Source organism: Cricetulus griseus, chromosome X (assembly GCF_003668045.3).
Source record: "Cricetulus griseus strain 17A/GY chromosome X, alternate assembly CriGri-PICRH-1.0, whole genome shotgun sequence".
Taxonomy (NCBI): domain Eukaryota; kingdom Metazoa; phylum Chordata; class Mammalia; order Rodentia; family Cricetidae; genus Cricetulus; species Cricetulus griseus.
In genome coordinates this window covers 108,410,950-108,429,663 of record NC_048604.1, presented here as the reverse complement: position 1 = coordinate 108,429,663, position 18,714 = coordinate 108,410,950, and the positions used below count along the sequence as shown (strand labels likewise).

The 18,714-nt window shown below is 46.3% G+C and overlaps 1 protein-coding gene and 1 non-coding gene across 3 annotated transcripts in view; both read left to right on the top strand.

Moving 5' to 3' along the window:
• The window catches only part of Fgd1 (FYVE, RhoGEF and PH domain containing 1), an 80,700-nt gene that overhangs the window by 29,848 nt on the left and 32,138 nt on the right, over positions 1-18,714 (top strand). Inside the window, exon 4 of one of the 2 annotated variants that reach the window (XM_027432148.2) lies at positions 6,226-6,351. Coding sequence is in view for 1 of the 2 variants with exons in the window: in XM_027432147.2 (XP_027287948.1) it covers positions 7,823-8,129 (307 nt within the window). In the remaining variant the exon portion in view is untranslated. Of the gene's footprint in view, positions 1-6,225; positions 6,352-7,037; positions 8,130-18,714 lie in introns of those variants that run through there. The other variant, XM_027432147.2, reaches the window with a different exon arrangement.
• Positions 12,543-12,648, top strand: LOC113837596. Its single transcript, XR_003488273.1, has one exon. It is a non-coding gene; the product is annotated as a U6 spliceosomal RNA (small nuclear RNA).

Below are 18,714 nucleotides of genomic sequence, written 5' to 3'. Positions count from 1 at the left end.
GTGCACACTAGGCAAATACTCTGCTAACTGAGCTACATCCCCAGTTCCATTTCTTTTTCTTTCTACTGGATCATTCCCAGCACAAAACAATCTAGCATCTCCTATCTTAGAAAAAAAATCATACCTTTAACCCTAACACTCAGGAGGCAGAAACAGGCAGGCAGGCAGAGCAGGCAGAAGCAAGTTTGAGGCTAGCTTTGTCTACATTGAGTTCCAGGGAGGCCAAGGTTACATAGTGAGAACCTGTCTCAAAAATAGACAGATAGATGGCTGAGGTTGGGGGATTATGAAGTCAAGGCTAGCCTGATATACAAAGTGAGACCCTGTCAGACACAGAAGAAATAATTATTTATCCATCTCCTAGGCTAACCCTGTTTCTTGACTCTGTTTTCTTTAACAGCCTAATTTGTCAGGGGGGCTGTGTACATACCTAGCCCACTTCAGTGAGGAGGAGGGAAGGGGTTCTGTTTCTTTGACCTCAGTGAGAGTTCTGTGTCAAGCTTGGTGCAACAAGCACTCTAGTCCATTAGTCCTGTCTGTTAAAATATAATGCATATTAAACTGGGTGTGGTAGCACTTGAGAAGCAAAAACAGACAAATCTCTAAGCCAAAATTCAAAGCCAGCCTGATCTACATAGTGAGTTCCAGGCCAGCCAAGGCTACATTTGTTTTGTTTTTTTTTATGATATGCATTATAAAGTTTAGAATACAATTATATGTACAGTTTGAATACATAATAAAACAATTACCTATGTATCCTTTCCACCAAGCTTCAAAACCAGATTATTTACTAATGACAAAACCCCTTTTGGAACTTCTCCCAATTGCATCTCTGTCTCCTGCTTGAAAGGTAACTACTGTCCTGGAATTTTCCTTTTTCTTTCCTCTTTTTATGCTTTTAGAACATATTGCTGCATCCACGAATGGTTTAGTTTGCATGTATTTCTTTAAATATATTTCTGGTAACTGTTTTAAAATCAGCATTAGATTTCCAAATCTTGCCAATGTTGGTACATGTAGCTACACTTCATTATTTTTTATTTCCTTTCTGTGTACTAATATATAAAAGTGTCTCGCTGTATTCATTTATTCATTTCCTACTTGCCTTTCCAGTTTCTTGCTGTTATAAATAGGCTTTTTGTGAACCTTATTGTGTACTCTCAATATGTATGTGCAAGGAGTACTCTAAGGGACAGTTCTCAAACTCTTGGTCCCTAGGTTCACTTCCCATTTTTGAGACATGGCTTTGCTGTCCAAGCTGGCATGGAACTCCTGGGCTAAACTGATCTGCCTGTCTCTGGTTAGGTGGGACATTGTGTACCACCATGCCTGGCTTGTCTTAAAAAGATTTATATCTGTTTGTTTGTATGCCTGTGTGTATTTGTATGTGCCACACAAGTGAAGGTGCTCATGAAGGCTGGAGGTATAAGATCTTCTGGAGCCAGAGTTGCAAGTGTTTGTGAGCAGTCCAAGAGATCTGGGAACTGAACTCAAGTCCCCTGAAAGAGCAGCAAGCATTCATAACTGCTAAGCCATCTCTCCAGCCTCCTGGTTTATATTTTATATATATATATTTTTTTATTTTTTGTTTTTTCAAGATAGGGTTTTACTGTGTAACAGCCCCAGCTGTCCTAGAAGTCACTAACACTGTAAGCCAGTTTGAAGCTGGCCTCAAACTCACAGAGATCCACCTGCCTCTACCATAGCTAAATTACTGATCTCCCCTTCAAAACCTGTTTCTCTTTCTATTTTACTTTAAAAAAATGAATAATAATAATAATAATAATAATAATAATAATAATAATAATAATAAACCACCTGGGTGTGGTGGAACATGGGTTTAATCCTAGCACGAAGGAGGCAGAGGCAAAGTGGATCTATTTTAGTTCAATTCCAGCCTGTTCTACATAGTGAGTTGTAGGCCAGCCAGGGCTACATAGTAAGACCTTGTGTCAACAAAACAAAGTAATAAATGAAGATAAATAGTAAAGATTAATTTTTCAATCAAAAACTATGATATACTACTTCATTTTCTTTGGGCTTTTATTTGTTTCTAGATACTCAGTACCTTGGACATTCTAGGCAGCCACTACCATCTATTTTTTCCTTTTTGATTTTTGAGACAAGATTTTACTAAATGGTACGAGCTGGCCTTGAACTGAACGTAACCCAGGCAGGCCTTGAACTTGGGATCCTTCTACCTCAGCTTCCCCCAGAAGTAGAGATTACAGGCCTCTGCCATCATGCCTAGCTCCACTATATTTCCTATTCATTTCTCAGATTGGCTTTAGTGTTATCCCTAGTTTGATCCATAACTAAAATTACTACTTCTTGGACCAGGGATATGGCTCAGTTGGTAAAAGTTTATGCTACACAAGCCTGATGATGAACTCAGTTTGATCCCTAAAACTCACATAAAGGTAGAAGGAGACCAACTCTCACAAGTTGTCCTCTGACCTCCATATCTATACTATGGAGCATGACTCCCACCACACACAGCAATAATAATATTACTATTATTAAAAAATGAATTATCTGGGTGTTGGTGGCACACACCTTTAATCCTAGCACTCAGGAGGCAGAGGCAGGCGGATCTCTGTGAGTTCGAGGCCAGCCTGGTCTCCAGAGCGAGTGCCAGGATAGGCTCCAAAACTACACATAAGAAACCCTGTCTCGAAAAACAAAATAATAATAATAATAATAATAATAATAATAATGGGCTGCCCTTCTAGAGGACCGGGGTTCAATTGCCAGCACCCACAGGGCAGCTCACAACTATCTGTAACTCCACTTCCACGGGATCTGACACCCTCATACAGACATATTTGCAGGCAAAACAACAATCCACATGAAATAAAAATGAATAATTAGGCTGGGCTTGGTACCACTGAGCCATCTCTCTCCAGCCCCAATAAAAATTAATCTTGGTGGGTGGCGGTGGCACACACTTTTAATCCCAGCCCTCAGGAGGCAGAGGCAGGCAGATCTCAGTGAGTTTGAGGCCAGTCTGGTCTATAAAGTGAGTTTCAGGACAGCCACAGCTGCTACACAGATAAACTCTGTATTGAAAAACCATAAATAAATAAACAAATAAAAAATAAATATTAGTTTGGAAAATTAGTTAAAATAAATTACTACCTTAATCATTTCTATTGTTTTTAGAATAGAATTCATTGTCCCTAGCATGGTCTAAAAAGCCCTACATAATTGACTTCTTCCTACTTTGACCTCATATCCCAATACTCTCCCTTTGACTCACTACCCTGTAGCCTTCCCATGACTCTGAACTAAAGTTGTCCCTTAACATCCTTGGGAAATTGGTTACAGGACACCCACCCAATGAATAGCAAACTCTGGATATACTCAAGTCCCTTATATAAAATGGCATAGTCTGAAAAAAATGGCATAGTCTGTGCCACATAGCATGAATCCATCTCCAAAAAGCAAAAATGTTAAAGCATTTGTAACTCAACTATACATATCATCCTATGTGCTTTTTCATCTCTAGAGGACTTACAATACTCAATACAATGTGAGGCTCTGCAAATACTTGTTATAGTGTGTTGTTTAGGGAATGATGTCAAGAAAAAAATCTGTGCATATTCAATACAGGTTTTTGTTGTTGTTTTGTTGCATTTTTTGGTTTTTTGAGACAGGGTTTCTCTAGCTATCCTGGAACTAGTTCTGTAGACCAGGCTGGCCTTGAACTCACAGAGATCCTCCTGCCTCTGCCTCCCAAGTGCTGGGATTAAAAGTGTGCGCCACCACCACCCGATTTTGTTGCTCTTTTTGATAAGGCTTTCTCTGTGTAGCTCCAGCTGGAACTTGCTTGCCCAAGGACTAGGATTAAAGTCATGTGCCACCATACTTAGCCTCTTTCCAAGTCTTTTTGACTTGAGGTTGGCTGAATCAGTGAATGCCAGTTCTTCACGGGGTCTTTTTATGTCCTGAACCCTTCCCAGGGGCACATTTTCATGTCCTTTCTTCATTTATTGATTCTCATTCTTTCAATCTTATCTTCAGTTTCAAGCTTTGTCAGACCCCTAAAGCTAAACACCACCAATCCCCAAATTCTTTTCCTGTCACTCTGTTCTTCTCATTCACAGCCTTTTGCAGTTTATAATTGTGCATGTTTATGTGTTGTGATCTTATGTTCACCTATGTCATGTCGTCTCCAGCACTGGACTGTTCATTGTGAGGGTGGAGTTTTTTCAGCACTCTGTGGTTTGTAATTCTTACTGCTGCATAGCTAATACCTCACATGGAGCCTAGACTACATGCTCAAAAGACATTCATGGAGTCAGCTGAAACTTAGATAAATGAAATGGAATTAGGGAAAAGTGAAGAGAGGTTCATGCAAAGGCAACAAAACGTGCAAAAACTCAGCTGAAATCCCAACACCCAAGAGCCTGGAGCAAGAGGATTGATGCAAGTCCAAGGTCAGCCTGAACTACAGAATGAGTGAGACTCTGTCTCCAAAAACCAAAGTAGCAAAACAAAACAACCAATGACCTTCAGAGGTTATATACATGTTATGGAATTGTCAAAGAAATTTTTAAAAGGAAAAACAAAATAAAACAAAACAAAGAAACCTCCAGAGGATCAATAGACCAAGCAACAGTCTTAGATTTTTTCAACTTTGACTCAACCACTGGGGTTTAGAAAGGCTAGTAGAGAGCCAGATCATAAAGAGCCCTGCTGAACCTTCTATGTTAAGATTCTTTAGAACCCATGGGAACTTGTAAGTTTCTAAACATGTGAATGATATGATTTAATTTCAAAAGATATAGACTGGCCAGGTATGGTGGCACATGCCTTTAATCTCAACAGTCAGGAAGCAGCTGAAGAAGAATCATAAATTCAAAGCCTACCTGGGCTACATAGTGAGACCTTGTCTCAAAAAGTGTGTGTGTGGAGGGGGGGGACTGAAGAGATGGCTCAGCAGTTAAGAGCACTGGCTGCTCTTCCAGACATCCTGAGTTCAATTCCCAGCACCTACATGGTGGCTCACAACCATCTGTTATAAGTCTGATGCTATCTTCTGCCAGGCAGGCATACATGCCAATTTAGCATTCATATACATAAAATACATGAATAAATAGACATTTAAAAAATACAGACGGCCGGGCGGTGGTGGCTCACACCTTTAATCCCAGCACCTGGGAGGCAGAGGCAAGCAGATCTCTGTGAGTTTGAGACCAGCCTGGTCTACAGAGGGAGTTCCAGGACAGGCTCCAAAATCACAGAGAAACCCTGTACCGAAAAAAAAAGCAATAAAAATACAGACTGCAATAAAAGCAATAAAAATATAGAGAATAGATTCCAGGATTCGCTTGCCTTATAAGTGATTGCATTTTGCCTAGCTTTCATGAGACCCTGGGTTTGATGCCCAGAGATAAAAAAGTAATTAAAAATAGATTCCAGAGAACAAGAGTGAAACAGGGGAACTGTGAAGATAATGCAGATTAGAAATTGTGCTGGCCTAAACCAGGACAGTGACAATGGAAATCAAGATACTGTATAAATAGACGTTAGAGATGTTCCAGTAAATGACAGAACTTGGTAATTGCATGGAGAGTATAGGATAGAGAAGAGTCGGTATAACTCGGGTTTCTACTTTTGACCTAGATCCTTCACTCAAGGTAGGTACAAAAACACAAACTCATTGAGAGGAGGATATTTTGAGTTGGGGAAGAACTGAGATTTTAGGTTTCTCTAGGATATTCAAGCAATGCTGTCTTATAATCAGCTCTATGTCTGGGCCAGGAGAAATGTCTGGATTTGAATTATTTTAGAATTATCAGCAAAGAACTGATAACCAAAGCCATGGAAGCAAATGAGACACTGAAGGACCAAAGAGCTCAAGAGAAGACAACAGAGCTCAGGCCAATGATACCAAGAGACAAGGAAGAACCTGAAAAGGAAAAAAGGACGAAAATAAACATTGTATTATGTCATAGGGAAGTAATTTCAGGAGGAAGGAGTGGTCACTAGCGCTACCCAAATGCTACCCAAAAGCCAAGAAGGATGACCTCTGAAAAGATTCTTTTGGATTTAGTGACATAAACTATGGTAGATCTTGATAAGAAAGCAGTTTGGGAGAAGTAGTGGAGGTGAGTTGGAACAGGGTTAAAGATAAGTAGGAGGTAGGAAATGAGGTAGTTGAGTGTGAGCAAGTCCTGAGTCATTTGTGAAAAAAAAGAATGTTTGGTGATTGTTTTTTAGATGAAAGATACCCGAGGTGTATTTAAAGTCGAGAAGGAACACGGGGACAAATTCAGAGATTTGGTGGCAAGAACTCAAGACAAGACCTCTTCTCTGGTGTCTTCTGTTCACTCCACGTAGTAAGAGGTAGGGTTTATTTGCTTAATACTAGGGGGCAAATTCAAGATGTTGGGGAGACTAGATTTGAAATGGCCACTGTGGGTGAGATTTAAATAGGGAATAGTGGGGAAATGCAAGAGAAAGTTGACTACTAGTAGAGCGATAGGTCAGTTCTGAGGAACTTGTAGAAGCTGGGAAATGAGGGTTCCTCATGATACAAATCTAGAAAATTGTAGTATTATCCAGTAGTGTTCAGCTGCCTGGGCACAAGTATTGGGGGGAAAGGCAAACAGTTGGACCGATTCAGGATTGGGTTGCTGCCAGTCGGATAACGGACAAAAGAAGGAACTAAGGCTGCAAGAGTGGGAAGTAAAGGACCATGAGATCTGGCCTGAGGAAATGAAGATTTGCAAAGGATCACTATGAGCCAAGCCTAGCTTAACTCCGAAATACGTGGAAAGGCTTCTTTGTAGGAGAGTGATGGGAGAGCGGAAGAAGACATGAAATACGACGGAAGGGTAGATTTTGGAAATCGAGCTGGGAGACTTGCCTATGTGGGACCAGGGAAGGATGGGAAGGAAAACTGAAGGGAAGTTCAGGGCCAGCAGAAAAGGAGGGCCTTAAGCTCCTGCGAGAGGTGAAACTGGCCCAAGCGAGGGGGCGTGGCCAAGCTCAAATCCCGACGAGGGGGCGGGACTCTAGTAACTGGGTCCCAGCGCCGCGGTGGCTGCGGCTGTCTCAGCAACGGCTCGCGCTTCCCCATCCCCCCCCCAGTTCCCAGGGCTCTTCCCGCCCGCCGCGGTGGAAACCCAGGCCCAAGGCGGAGAAGCCCGGTCTGGTCCGTTCCTCTGTTCGCGAGGCTGGAGCATCGTCCTGGAGGACTGCCCAAAGGCAAGCCTCGCAGCCAGCCGGAGAGCGCGGCGCACACGCGCGCCTCCCGGCCACGGCCGTCCTCTCTTCCCTCCTTCCTCTCCTCTCTCCCCTCCCCTCTCCTCCGCCCCCAGCCTCCGCTGCGGCGGGAGGAAGAACCCTTCCCGACCAGCCCAGAGAACCCAGGTCGATTCTCATTCCGGCAGAAAGGAGAGACCCCCCTCGCTGGGATCCGGCTGGCCGCTCGCCCCCGGCCACGGAAGTGACTGGCCGTCCATCAGGAGAGCCCGTGCCTAGCGCAGCCCCCGACCCTCGCCCAGCCGCAGCCGCATAGACAGCGCTCCCCAGCGGGCCCCCGGCCCCGCCGAGCCCACTCCCCGCTTGGGGCCAGGGCCGGCGATGCCTGGCGCGGCAACGGCGGTGGCCGCGGCTACTGCTGCTGCTGCCACGGCTGCTGGCCGGAGCCCGGGTCGGGGGCTCGAGTCTCCGCAGTGGGGCTGAGCCCGCAGCCCCGCCCCCCGAGCCTGAGGCCGCTGCTCCGCCGGGCGCCGGGCCTTCTCCGCCCGCGCCTCCGCCCCAGGAACTGGAGCCAAGCGGGGAGCCCGGGCCCCGCGCCCAGGCCCGGACCATGCATGGCCACCGAGTCCCGGGGGGCCCTGGGCCTTCGGATCCCGAACGCTTGGCGGCGAATACCCCTGGCGCCGCACCACTGGCCTGTGCCGACTCGGACCCTGGAGCCCTGGAACCCGGACTGCCGGTGCGCCGGGGCTCAGGCTCGGCTCTTGGAGGGCCTTTGGATCCTCAGTTTGTGGGACCCTCGGACGCCAGCCTGGGAGCTCTTCCAAGCTCCCGGGTCTTGCCCTGCGGCCCTAGTCCACAGCACCACCGGGCCCTGCGCTTCTCCTACCACCTGGAGGGTTCGCAGCCTCGGCCTGGTGAGTGATCCAGACGGCATGGGAACCTGGGCCACGGGCCTGGTACTGGGAACGGGTTCTTGTTCTAGGGCTTAGGGCCGATATGCTCACCCTAACCCCTTGAGTTCCCACAATACCTCTTCCTTTTCCCTCCTGCAGCATTCCGTCCAGTTCTTTCAGCCTTTGCTCTTCTCTGTCCCTTGCGCCCTCAATCCTTAAGAGTCCTTTCTCTTCTAACTGCTGAGGCTAACAGGAGAGGAAGCACTCCCAAGAAAAGGGGGCAGGATTTGAAGGCAGCAGTGGGGATGTGGTTAGGGGAATAGGAGAGAAGTCTCCCATTAGCTAAGTGCCTACATTTGTGCATGGCACTGAACTGGGTACTTTTACAAGGGTTCTAGTTTCAGCTTCAGGAGCCATCTGAAGTGAGTTTCATCAACCACATTTTTAGGGGTGCAGACTGAGGCTCTGAGAAGTAACTTGTCCAAGGTCATACTGTCATTATGGTGCCTGGATTCAAAACCAGAGCAGAGTCCAAAATCTGTGGTCTTTCTGTTTCCCCAAACTGAAGCTAGACATAAATGCTAAGCTTTCTACTTATGTGATTTCCCCTTGTACTATTCAGTAGCCCTGAAGTGTGAGAAAGAGAGAGAGGGAGATGGTGGACTGATCCTAGATTGTGCTTTTGCTAGGTGTTTGTGGCCAAAGTACAAGGGAAGGGCGGCACAGGAGGTACTGATGAGAGAGAAAGGTGGAGATGAGCCTGAAGGAAAGGGCTCAAGGGGCTGGTAGGTAGGAAGAGAGCAGAAAGGTCAGAAGGGAGAGCTTCAGGGCCAGCAGATTGTTTGAAAAGATAATCAGGATGGTTGTTGCTTGGGTTTGCAATGGTGGAACAACTCTAGGTCAGACGGGCCATAGACCTGGATGGGCCTTTTCATAGCCTGAGTATCTGAGCAGCCTAGCAGAGTCTCTAGGATAGTTTCACACGGGCCTTGAAGGGAAAGCAGTGAATATCTGCCCTGTCTTCATTGGGACTGAAGGAGGTGGTGAGCGTGCATCTAGCTGCTTCCAGGGCTCCTATCTCAGCTTCCACAGGTCACTAGTACTATGGCTCAGTACCAGGTAACAGTAACAGTGAATTGTAAAGCACAGGCAGTGGCTCTCACTGCTGTCTGTTCTTTGGATAGTTATGGAACCTCTGGGAGATTTTAGGCACCCCCTCCCCCTCGTGAACTGGAGATAGCCAGCTGACAACCCTTTAATGGCCTGCCCTGCTCGTTGCTTCTACTGCCTTTCCAAACTCCCCTGGACACATGCTGTGTAGAGGAGGCTAATCAGACATACTTATTTTATTTTAGTTCCTCCCTGCACATCCCCAGACACCCACAACTCTCCCACTGCAGAGCCTTTGCATTTGCTTTGCCTGCTGCCTGCTAGCCCTTCCCTCAGCCCTCCACCTGGCTTGCTCCTCATCTTTCTGTTCTCAGCTCAAATGTCCCCTCTGAGAGACCTTCCCTGACCACTTTTAAGTAGGGCCTCTTGTGAATCTCCATCACAGCTGCCAGTGTGTGTCTGTCCTTACATTTAATACAGTCTGAAACTACCCTCTTGTATGTGTCTGCTTGGTTTTGCTGCTCCTGTGACAGAATGTGCGCTCCTTGCGGGCAAGGGGCTTGTGCCTGGTTTGTTCATTATTGTATACCTAAGGAACTAGTGTAGTGCCTAGTACAAGGCAAATATGCAATAAATCCTTGTTCAACAAATGTCTGAATAGATGGTAAGGGAACACACAGTAGGCCCTCTGTAACTATTGCCTAAGAGGACACTGAGTTCCCACCCAGCAAATACTCTTTGTCTGGGATTCAGTAGCTAGGAAGGTCTTGACCCTTGGTCTCTGCCCTCTCTAGTCAACATGGGGTTGATACTGAGCTTGCTTTTCTACTCCACCAGTTCTTCCAAATTCCAAAGCACAGTACCTTTCCCAAACTATTCTCTTCTTCCCAAATCAGTAGTGTTTTCCTCAGTTAAGTCCTTGCCTCTATAATGACATGATGGGTGTTTTATTTTTTTTACACTTTTTTTTGGTTTTTTGAAACAGAGTTTCTCAGTGTAGCCCTGGCTGTCCTGTAATTAACTCTGGAGACCAGGCTGGCCTTGAACTCATAGAGATCTGCCTGCCTCTGCCTCCTGATCACTAGGGATCAAAGACATGTGCCACCACTGTCCAGTGGGAGTCTTTTATTTTAATAAAAAGGAAAGATTAGGAATGAAAAGGAAGTCAGGGAGAGACTTAATCTCCCATCTAGCCATTCCTTACTTACTCACTGTGTAACCTGAATGAATGGCTCCTCCTGTTCTTGGTGCCTCAGTTCCCCTCATCTAGAGAATGATATCTAGGAATCTGTAAGATTCTTGTTTGCAAAGCCCTCGGCCACTGAGGACCTAATAAAGTATGAAGAGAAAACCCTTCTGAAGAAGAGGTGGAGGAATTTCTCAAGTCCTGACAAGGCGGGCACTGGGCCCTGTGATTCACAGTAGCATGCGTTTGTGAGAGGCCCGCCTCCCCCTCTACACAGCCAGCCCAAGGCTAGGCACAAGTGACTTGCTTCTCTCTCCACAGGAATTGCCTATAATTGGCTCAGAATGGGCAGGATTGGTGGTTGGAGTGTTTGTGTATAAGAAGGAGCGCAGGAAGGAGGGAAAGAGAGAGACAGAGATACACAGAGAGACAGAGACCTAAACTTCAGTTACAGGGTTAGAGACATTTTAGTCCACAGGTTAAGATATTCATGTGCCTGTTGACTTCCTCCTTCAGACTCCTGAAGGCTTTTATTGAATCACCAGCCTTTGGTCCCAGTGGCCTATCCAGAGCAGCAGGGGATAGGTGGTGTGAAAATAATAATTATGTCTTATCCATGCGAAAAGCTCTGAATTACCTCCGGGCCTTTCTTTTTGGTATTCTGTCGAGTTCCTGGTGGAGAGTGTTGTGCTCCTTTTCTAGGCTGATGAAGCCCAAGGCTTCCTTGAGTCACTGGGATAACCCAGTGTGATACTGGAGATGGCATGGGGAAGGTTAGTGGAGGGCTTCCGAGTAGAGGTTTATACATACAGGAATTTGGGAGTCCTATTGTAATCCTCAAGGCTGAGGCCTAGAATGTCTTCCCACATGCTGGGGGTTGGAAAAAGCTTGGGGCCTAACCCAGCCGGAGGAGTTGGACTTGATGTTAGAGCTATTTTTTGTTTGTTTGTTTGTTTGTTTTTTTGTTTGGTTTGGCTTTTGGTTTTTCGAGACAAGGTTTGGTTTCTCTGTGTAACAGTCCTGACTGTCCTGGAATTCACTCTATAGACCAGGCTGGCTTTGAATTTACAGAGATCTGCCTGCCTCTGCCTCCTTGGTGCTGGGATCAGCTGTTTTGTGGGGAGTGAGAGAACAGCCAATGAAAGTAGCAGAAGGGGCTGGTTTGTTCTTACTTGATTACATCTTTAGAGACTCAAAGAGTTAAGTGCTGCAAAAGTCCCTAGACACTGGCTGGTTCTAGGTTTCCTACCCTCAGTAAGCATTAGAATCCTTCATTGACCTTGAAGAATAAATGTCCTTCTCAGAGCTCCAGGGTCTTGGAGTTAGAACCCAGGAATCTGGTTTCAAACAAGATTCCCAGACAAGGGACAGGTGTAGTGGTGCACACCTTTAATCCCAGGCAGAGGCAGGAGGATCTCTAGGTTCCAGGCCATCCAGGGCTGCATAGTGAGAGCCTGTCTCAACAACAGTAACAAAAGATTCCCAGATGATTTCAGTGCATAGCCTAGGGTAGAAGCCAGCTCATTTTTGTAGTTGAGTCAGTGGAGACCCAGAGAGGTGGTGATTCAGCCATGGTCCTATAGTGAGGGAGCATTGTCTCTGAAGTCTTCTTCCCAGAGTTATATATGAATGTCCCTCAACTCACTCCAAGTCCAGAAGGGAAGCATGGGTTATAAAACAGTGAGTTAATCCCTTGCCCCGATGCACACAAATACTCAGTTTACCTTTCTCCGTGCTTTTGTGATGGCTGTCATTTGACTATTTTAAGTTGGAAGACAGGTACAGTTCTGGAACTCTAGGCATAGGAAATGTACTAGCAGTGCCCAATTCAAGGCCCCATCCTGTCCCAAGGGAAGGGACTTAGAATTATGTCTACTAAGGCTCATAGACCTAGAAAACATGGGGGTGGGTTCGGCTAGAAGGTCTGGTCTCAGCAAAGGCATGCAAACAGATACTGATTAGGGGACAGGTACTGGGAAGGAGTGGAGGAATAAGGCTAGCCAAGGGACTGCCCTGAGGGCATGCAGGATCCATCAAGGGCGTATTCACAGGGAAGTGATGTGCTCAGGTGCTAATGTTTCAAAGCTTTCATAGGTGCACATGGAAAGTGGATGGGAGGGACTAAAGAGTAGAAGTATGTGCTCCCTTCGGCAGCACACGTACTAGAATTGGAATGATACAGAGAGATTAGCATGGCCCCTGTGCAAGGATGATGTGCAAATTCATGAAGCATTAAGCCAGGCAGTGGTGGCACATGCCTTTAGTCCCAGAACTAAAGGGACTGTAAGTAAGTTTGAGGCCAGCCTGGTCTACACAGCCAGTTCCAGGACAACCAGGGATATACAGTGAAACCCTGCCTCAAAAAACCAAAACCATCCACCCCCAAAACAAACAACAAAAAAGTAGAAGTGCGTGGAGGGGACGAACTTGGGGGTGTCAAATATATTTTGTGAAAGGTAATGGCAGCTTAGGTTAAAGTTGTAGTAGGTGGATTGGAAGAACATTTCGGTGCCAATATGGACATGCCTTGATAATGAATGGCTCTAGAGGCCAAGGAAGGAGGGAAAAATCCTGGGTGGTTCTGGATAGTTTTCTGAAACCAGTTATAGTGGCCTAGTGGATGATAATGGAGCCATCTACACAAGAGAAGGAGCCAGTGTAGGGGAAAGTGTTTGAGACTCGCTGAGTTTGAGGCCTAGGAGGATAGCAAGGCAGTGATGGTCAGCAGACATTTGGGTTTACGATTATAAATTTCCAGAAAGATTTCTATGTGAGAGATGTTTAAGATAGTGTTCACCACCAACATATACCATAGACTGTAAGGTGGCTCTTATGTAGGGTATGTTCAGTTCTGAGAATTTGTTGCATCCTTGAAGACGTGCTGAAATGAAGTCAGAAAGCCACATTCTGATAAGTCTCAGTGTGCGGCAGCTTTAAAAATATTTGCATGGAGCTGAGGCCTATTTCACACACATTGAGGATAGCTGGCTTTTGCACAGAACTCCTGAAAGGCAAATCGAACATTACCAGAAAAATATTTGTGTGGCTCCTTCCTTGTTTTCCATGGTGAGGGCATCTGAGAGGCCTCAGGAGGTTTGTTTGGTTTTTTTCTTTTTTCCTGGAGGAAAACAGAGGGATCTCAGGCTAGGAACAGTGGTGAACTAGGTAGTGAGGTTTGCAGGACATTTTGGGGATCCCAGTAGGTTTGGGAAACATCTTAGATTTGGTTCCTAGTCAGCTGGAGCCTTTCAGTTGAACAACAAAATATCAAGACTGGGTGGGTGGGCAAAGGGGCTTTGCCCAGATTAAAGGAATTGAAAGTTTCAAATATAACTACATGGCACCCCACTCTTCAGCCCAGATGTCCTATCCAAGGAGGACCCAGCTAGGGCTCCCTCCTCCCTCAAGCATGAGTGACAGCTAACAGTATCCTACACAGACATAAGCAGTGGCTTTCTGCAGCCAGTTAGCTAAATGCCTTAGGCAGATGTGGTGCTGGCCAGACGCTGGCTGGGTGGGGCTAGGACCTGTCTGGAATGAGGGCAGGAAGTATAGCCTGTCATTGGCTAGCCACTTGGATTTAAGTTCCTTAATGCAGAGAGAACAGACTCCCTTGGAGCCACAAATCCAGCCCTTGAGGGCTCTAGTGTCCAGTTCCTTGAACCTGGAAGGCACATTATACCTCCAGAACACTTGGAGTCAAGGTTATAGGGCATCCACTGAAGGGACCTCAGCACGCCTGGATCTGCCATTGGTTTATTGTGCTCTCAGGCCTTACTTCTCATCTCAGGGCTTTAGTTTCCCCATTTCTAATATTGCTTATCCCATTTGTCTCGGACACAATATGACAAGCATAAATACGCTGTTTCCTTAACATGTCTATTGTGTGCCTACAGTGTGCTCAGCTTTGTGATACGTGCTGAGATAGTTCCCTATCCTCATGGCTCTCATTGCTAACAGGAAAGATACACTGCAAGCCATTGCCAGCACAGATGTTTCAGGGACACACGTAGAGGAGGCAGGTCAGACATTAATGTTCAAACCTGAAGGATAAATAGATATCCAGAGGTGAGGAGACATGGAAAAGGAGTTCAGGCTGCAGGAACGACATGTGCCAAAGCCCCAGGCGGAAGAAAGCACTTTCGAGGAATAGACAAGAGGCCATTGTGGCTCAAGGATGGGTGTGGGGCAGTGTTCATGAGTTTAGGGCTTTCTTGTTCCTATTCTCTGGAGTTGAGAGTTCACCCCAAGGATAGAATAAGCCTGGCTGGACTTTGGAGAGGGCCCTGAGGATGGAGGGAGTCAGTTAGAGACTAGAAGCGAACACTGTATGGATTCTAGAGCTCCTAAAGGGCCCTGTCTGCAGGACTTGGGAGTTGGTTGGTTGCATGAGTTAAGGTGGAGAGGGGTGGTGGAGAAAGGCCAGTCTGTGACTTGGACAGCCTGGGTCAATGGAGGTGCTTGTTGTTCCTGGAGTGGGGAAGGCAAGAGGAGGAGCTAACTGTTGGCTGGGGTAGGGATGTTTGTTATTTTTAGGATACACAGAGTCTTAGAAGCCCCAGCATAAGACATCTAGAACACAGTGCACAATAGGCACCAGCTGTATCTTCCTGGGCCCCAAAGTGAGGACAGGATGGTGAGGTCACAGGTGTGTGACCAGAGCTGCCAGAGCACAGTGGGCTATCCTGCCTTTTCCCTTTCAGTTGTCTGCCCCACTTCCTGTGTTATGCTTCACAGTGGCCCTGAAAGGGAAAGGGTTAAGTCGCTGAGCAAAAGTCTGTTCTGGAAAGTGGGAAAGGCGGGACTGGCAGGCTGGCCCCTGGGAGCTGCAGCTGGCATAGAAGCCCTTCCGCTAGCCCGTAAGGCCAGGGCTGCCGCTGCAACCGCCCACGCTGCCTCCTTTGCTTTGCCTTCACCTTCCTTGCTCCCCCTCCAGCCTCTTCCTGGCTCCCCCAGTCCGGGCCTCCCTACCTAATACATTCCAGGTGTAGGTGCAGCCCCTCTCACACTGCAGGGCAGCAGGGGAGGGGGTTAGGGAAGGTGGAAATCTCTTTCACTGTGTGTGCATGTCTTTTCGGGTGAGTTTCCCAGTTTCTGGGACTTTCTCTCTCTGAAGAATTCCTCCCAGGATCTTTAAGGCATGTCTCTTGCAGTGATGGTGAGAGGCCCCCTCCCAGACCCATTCCTGCCACCTTGGAAAGTTTCATGTGGTCTTGCTTTTCCATGCCTTAGTTTTCTTAACTATAAAATGCCTGTAATTCCCACCTCTTAGGGCTATTGTAAGGATTAAATACCATAGGCAAAGCCCAGAGGCCCATTGTAGCCGTGTTCATCGGATGGCCCTGGCCTGCCATTTTACCTGCATCCCTCAGTGACTTCCATGCCCCATGCAGGCCACCCTGTGTCCATCTCCATTCTGACTTGTCCCATTTTCTGTCTTTCCTCTTATATCTGTCTGAGTTTCTGAAGGTTTCCTGCCTTCTGCTTCCTTGTCTTTGTCGAAGAATCTTTCTTTATTAAGTTTTGTTTTTTGTTTTGTTTTTTTGTAGTCCAAGCTGGCCTTAAACTTACTATGTAGTGGGACTGGCCTTGAACCCTTGGTCCTTCTGCCTCTTGTCTCCCAAGTGCTAGGATTACTGCCATTTACCACCATGTCCAGCTTTCTATAAAAGGCCTTTTCCTTTCATAATTCCTGTGTGTGTGTAGTTCTCAGATTTGACCAGGCTTCTAGTGGGTGGGAGGGTCAATGCATTGGTTTTAGGGGAACAACCCTGGGGTCAAGACAGGGGTCAGAGGGATCATCCATCCAGTGGCTTTGTCCTCATTGGGAGGGTAATTCTAGCCAACGTGGCAGCCCTAGCACTGGATAATTACTGTCCCCAGTGCTCCCAGCTGCAGCTCCGCTCCCTTCCCTTCCTGTCCTCTGAAGTCCCCAGCTCCTCCCAGGGGTGGAGCTACCACCCTCTGTCCCTTTCTGGCCTCTGGTCCAGGGAAGACCAGAGGAGGTGGCCAGGCCTTCATAGCAGATAGAAAAGGGATGGGCCACTTGTGCACTTTGGTAGTGCTCTCTCTCTCTCTCTCTCTCTCTCTCTCTCTCTCTCTCTCTCTCTGTCTCTCTGTGTGTGTGTGTGTGTGTGTGTGTGTGCGCGCGTGTCGCGCCTGTCCCTGTCCTCTTGGCAGTCTTTGACCCCATGGGTTGTTTTCTGTCTTACTGTTCTTTCTGGATGCTTGTGTGTCACCTTTATCTGTGTGTCTGCATATATGCATGTGTGTCTTTGCAACACTGTGTGTTGTATGATTATGTCATTTGGCTCAGTCTTAGCCCTGGAAGTTTCTAGCTGCTTCTCTGTGTGGGTCTGGCTGTTATATCTGTTTCTGTGTCTGTCACTATGTCCCCTTAAGTCAGTGTTCTAAGAATGGTGGCTAGGGTAGCAGATAGGGGTGCCTACCTGCATCTTTTGGCATTTCCTGCCAGTTCTTCCTATTTTGGAACCTTCTTACAAACTCATCACATTGCGCCCTTTAATCACATGCTTCATCTATACACCTTTCCAGGTATTTACACTTTTGTCTACTTTTCTTCTCTTGTCTGTAGGACCATCGTGAGATCATCTGTGTATGAAATAAAAACACATTCTATTTGGGGCAGCTCAGCATAAATCCACCTTTAGAAAGCTGTCTTCTTCTTCCTTCCAAGTATGATTTCTTCCCCAACTTAGCACATTCACATGAAATGTGCTCTGTGGCTACACACAGACACACCTAGGATCCAGCTGCAGCTCATTTATTCTAGCTGTGTAGCCTCAAGTCAGCCATTTTGCTGCTTTATGCCTCCCTTTCATTTCCTTCCTTCCCTCCCTCCCTCCTTCCTTTTCCTTCTTCCTTTTCCTTTTCTGCTATTTTTTTCATTGTGACACTTTCTCACTGTGTAGCCTCGGCTTCCCTTATATAAACCAAACTGGCCTTCACCTGGCAGAGAGCCACCTGCCTCTGCCTCTCTGAGTGCTGGGCTTAAAGGTGTGTGCCACCACCACCCCTGGCTGTACCTGTTTATTATAAAATGGAATTAATAGCTCAGAGTCATTAGGAGTATGCCACAGGTATCACCACAATGCCTGACCTAGAATAAATGTTCAATAAGCCATTGAATCCCCATACCTCATATCATCTATTTAAAAGTAACAGCTTAGTGTGGAGGGTGTAGCTCCATTGGTACTGTGTTTGCTTAGTGTACTTGATTAGCAGGCACAAAGCTCTGTGGTGGGTCCCCCCAGCACCACATCAACCACATGCACTGGTGCATATCTGCAATCCCAGCACTCTGGAGGTGGAGACAAGAGGATCAGTATGATTCCAACACCAGCCTAAACTACTTAGTGAGTTCCAGGCTAGTCTAGGCTACAAAGTGAGACCTTGCAAGGAAAGGTGCAGGAGGAGGAGGAGGAGGAAGAGGTGGAAGAGGAGGAGGAGGAGGAAGAGGCCCCCTACTGCAAGATCAGACATATACTATGTAGATGGAGACAGATAGATTTGAAGTTCAAGGTCATTCTGGACTACATAGGGATTTTTCGATCAGACTAGGCTAGAGATCCTGTCTTTAAACAAATGACAACTTAAGTTCTAGAGAATTCTATATATTTTTCATTCCTCAAAGACATATTTCAATTTAGGGACTACCTGACAAATATATAAAATAACTTCCTTGACATTCTAGGTCCAGAAGAAGCTAGGCTCTTTCAAGGGGTGGGAAAAGGGGCCTCCAAGGCTGCTGCCCAAGGGCTAGAGCATATCAATATAGGGTAAACAGCAGGGCTGGAAAGGTGTTTTAGTGGGTAAGGACACTTGCCTTGATAGCCTATTGACCTGAGTTCAATCCCCAGAACCCATGTAAAGGTGGAAGGAGAGAACTAACTTCACAAAGTTGTCCTCTGACCCTCCTCTATAATAATAATAATAATAATAATAATAATAATAATAATAATAATAATAGATTAACAAATTAGAAAGGTAAACAGCAAAGGTATAAAGATACCTAAATAACTACTTAACATGAGAACCTACAAGTTTGCCTTTCAATCTTTTTGTTTCAATTACCCTGCTCACTCTTTTGGTTTTTCTTTTTTTTTCTTTTTCTTTCTTTTTTTTTCTATTTTTTTGTTTTTTTTTTTGAGACAGGGTTTCTCTGTAGGTTTGAAGACTGTCCTGGAACTCTCTTTGAAGTCCAGGCTGGCCTCAAACTTACAGAGATCCGCCTGCCTCTGCCTCCTGAGTGCTGGGATTGAAGGCATGCGCCACCACCTCCTGGCCTTT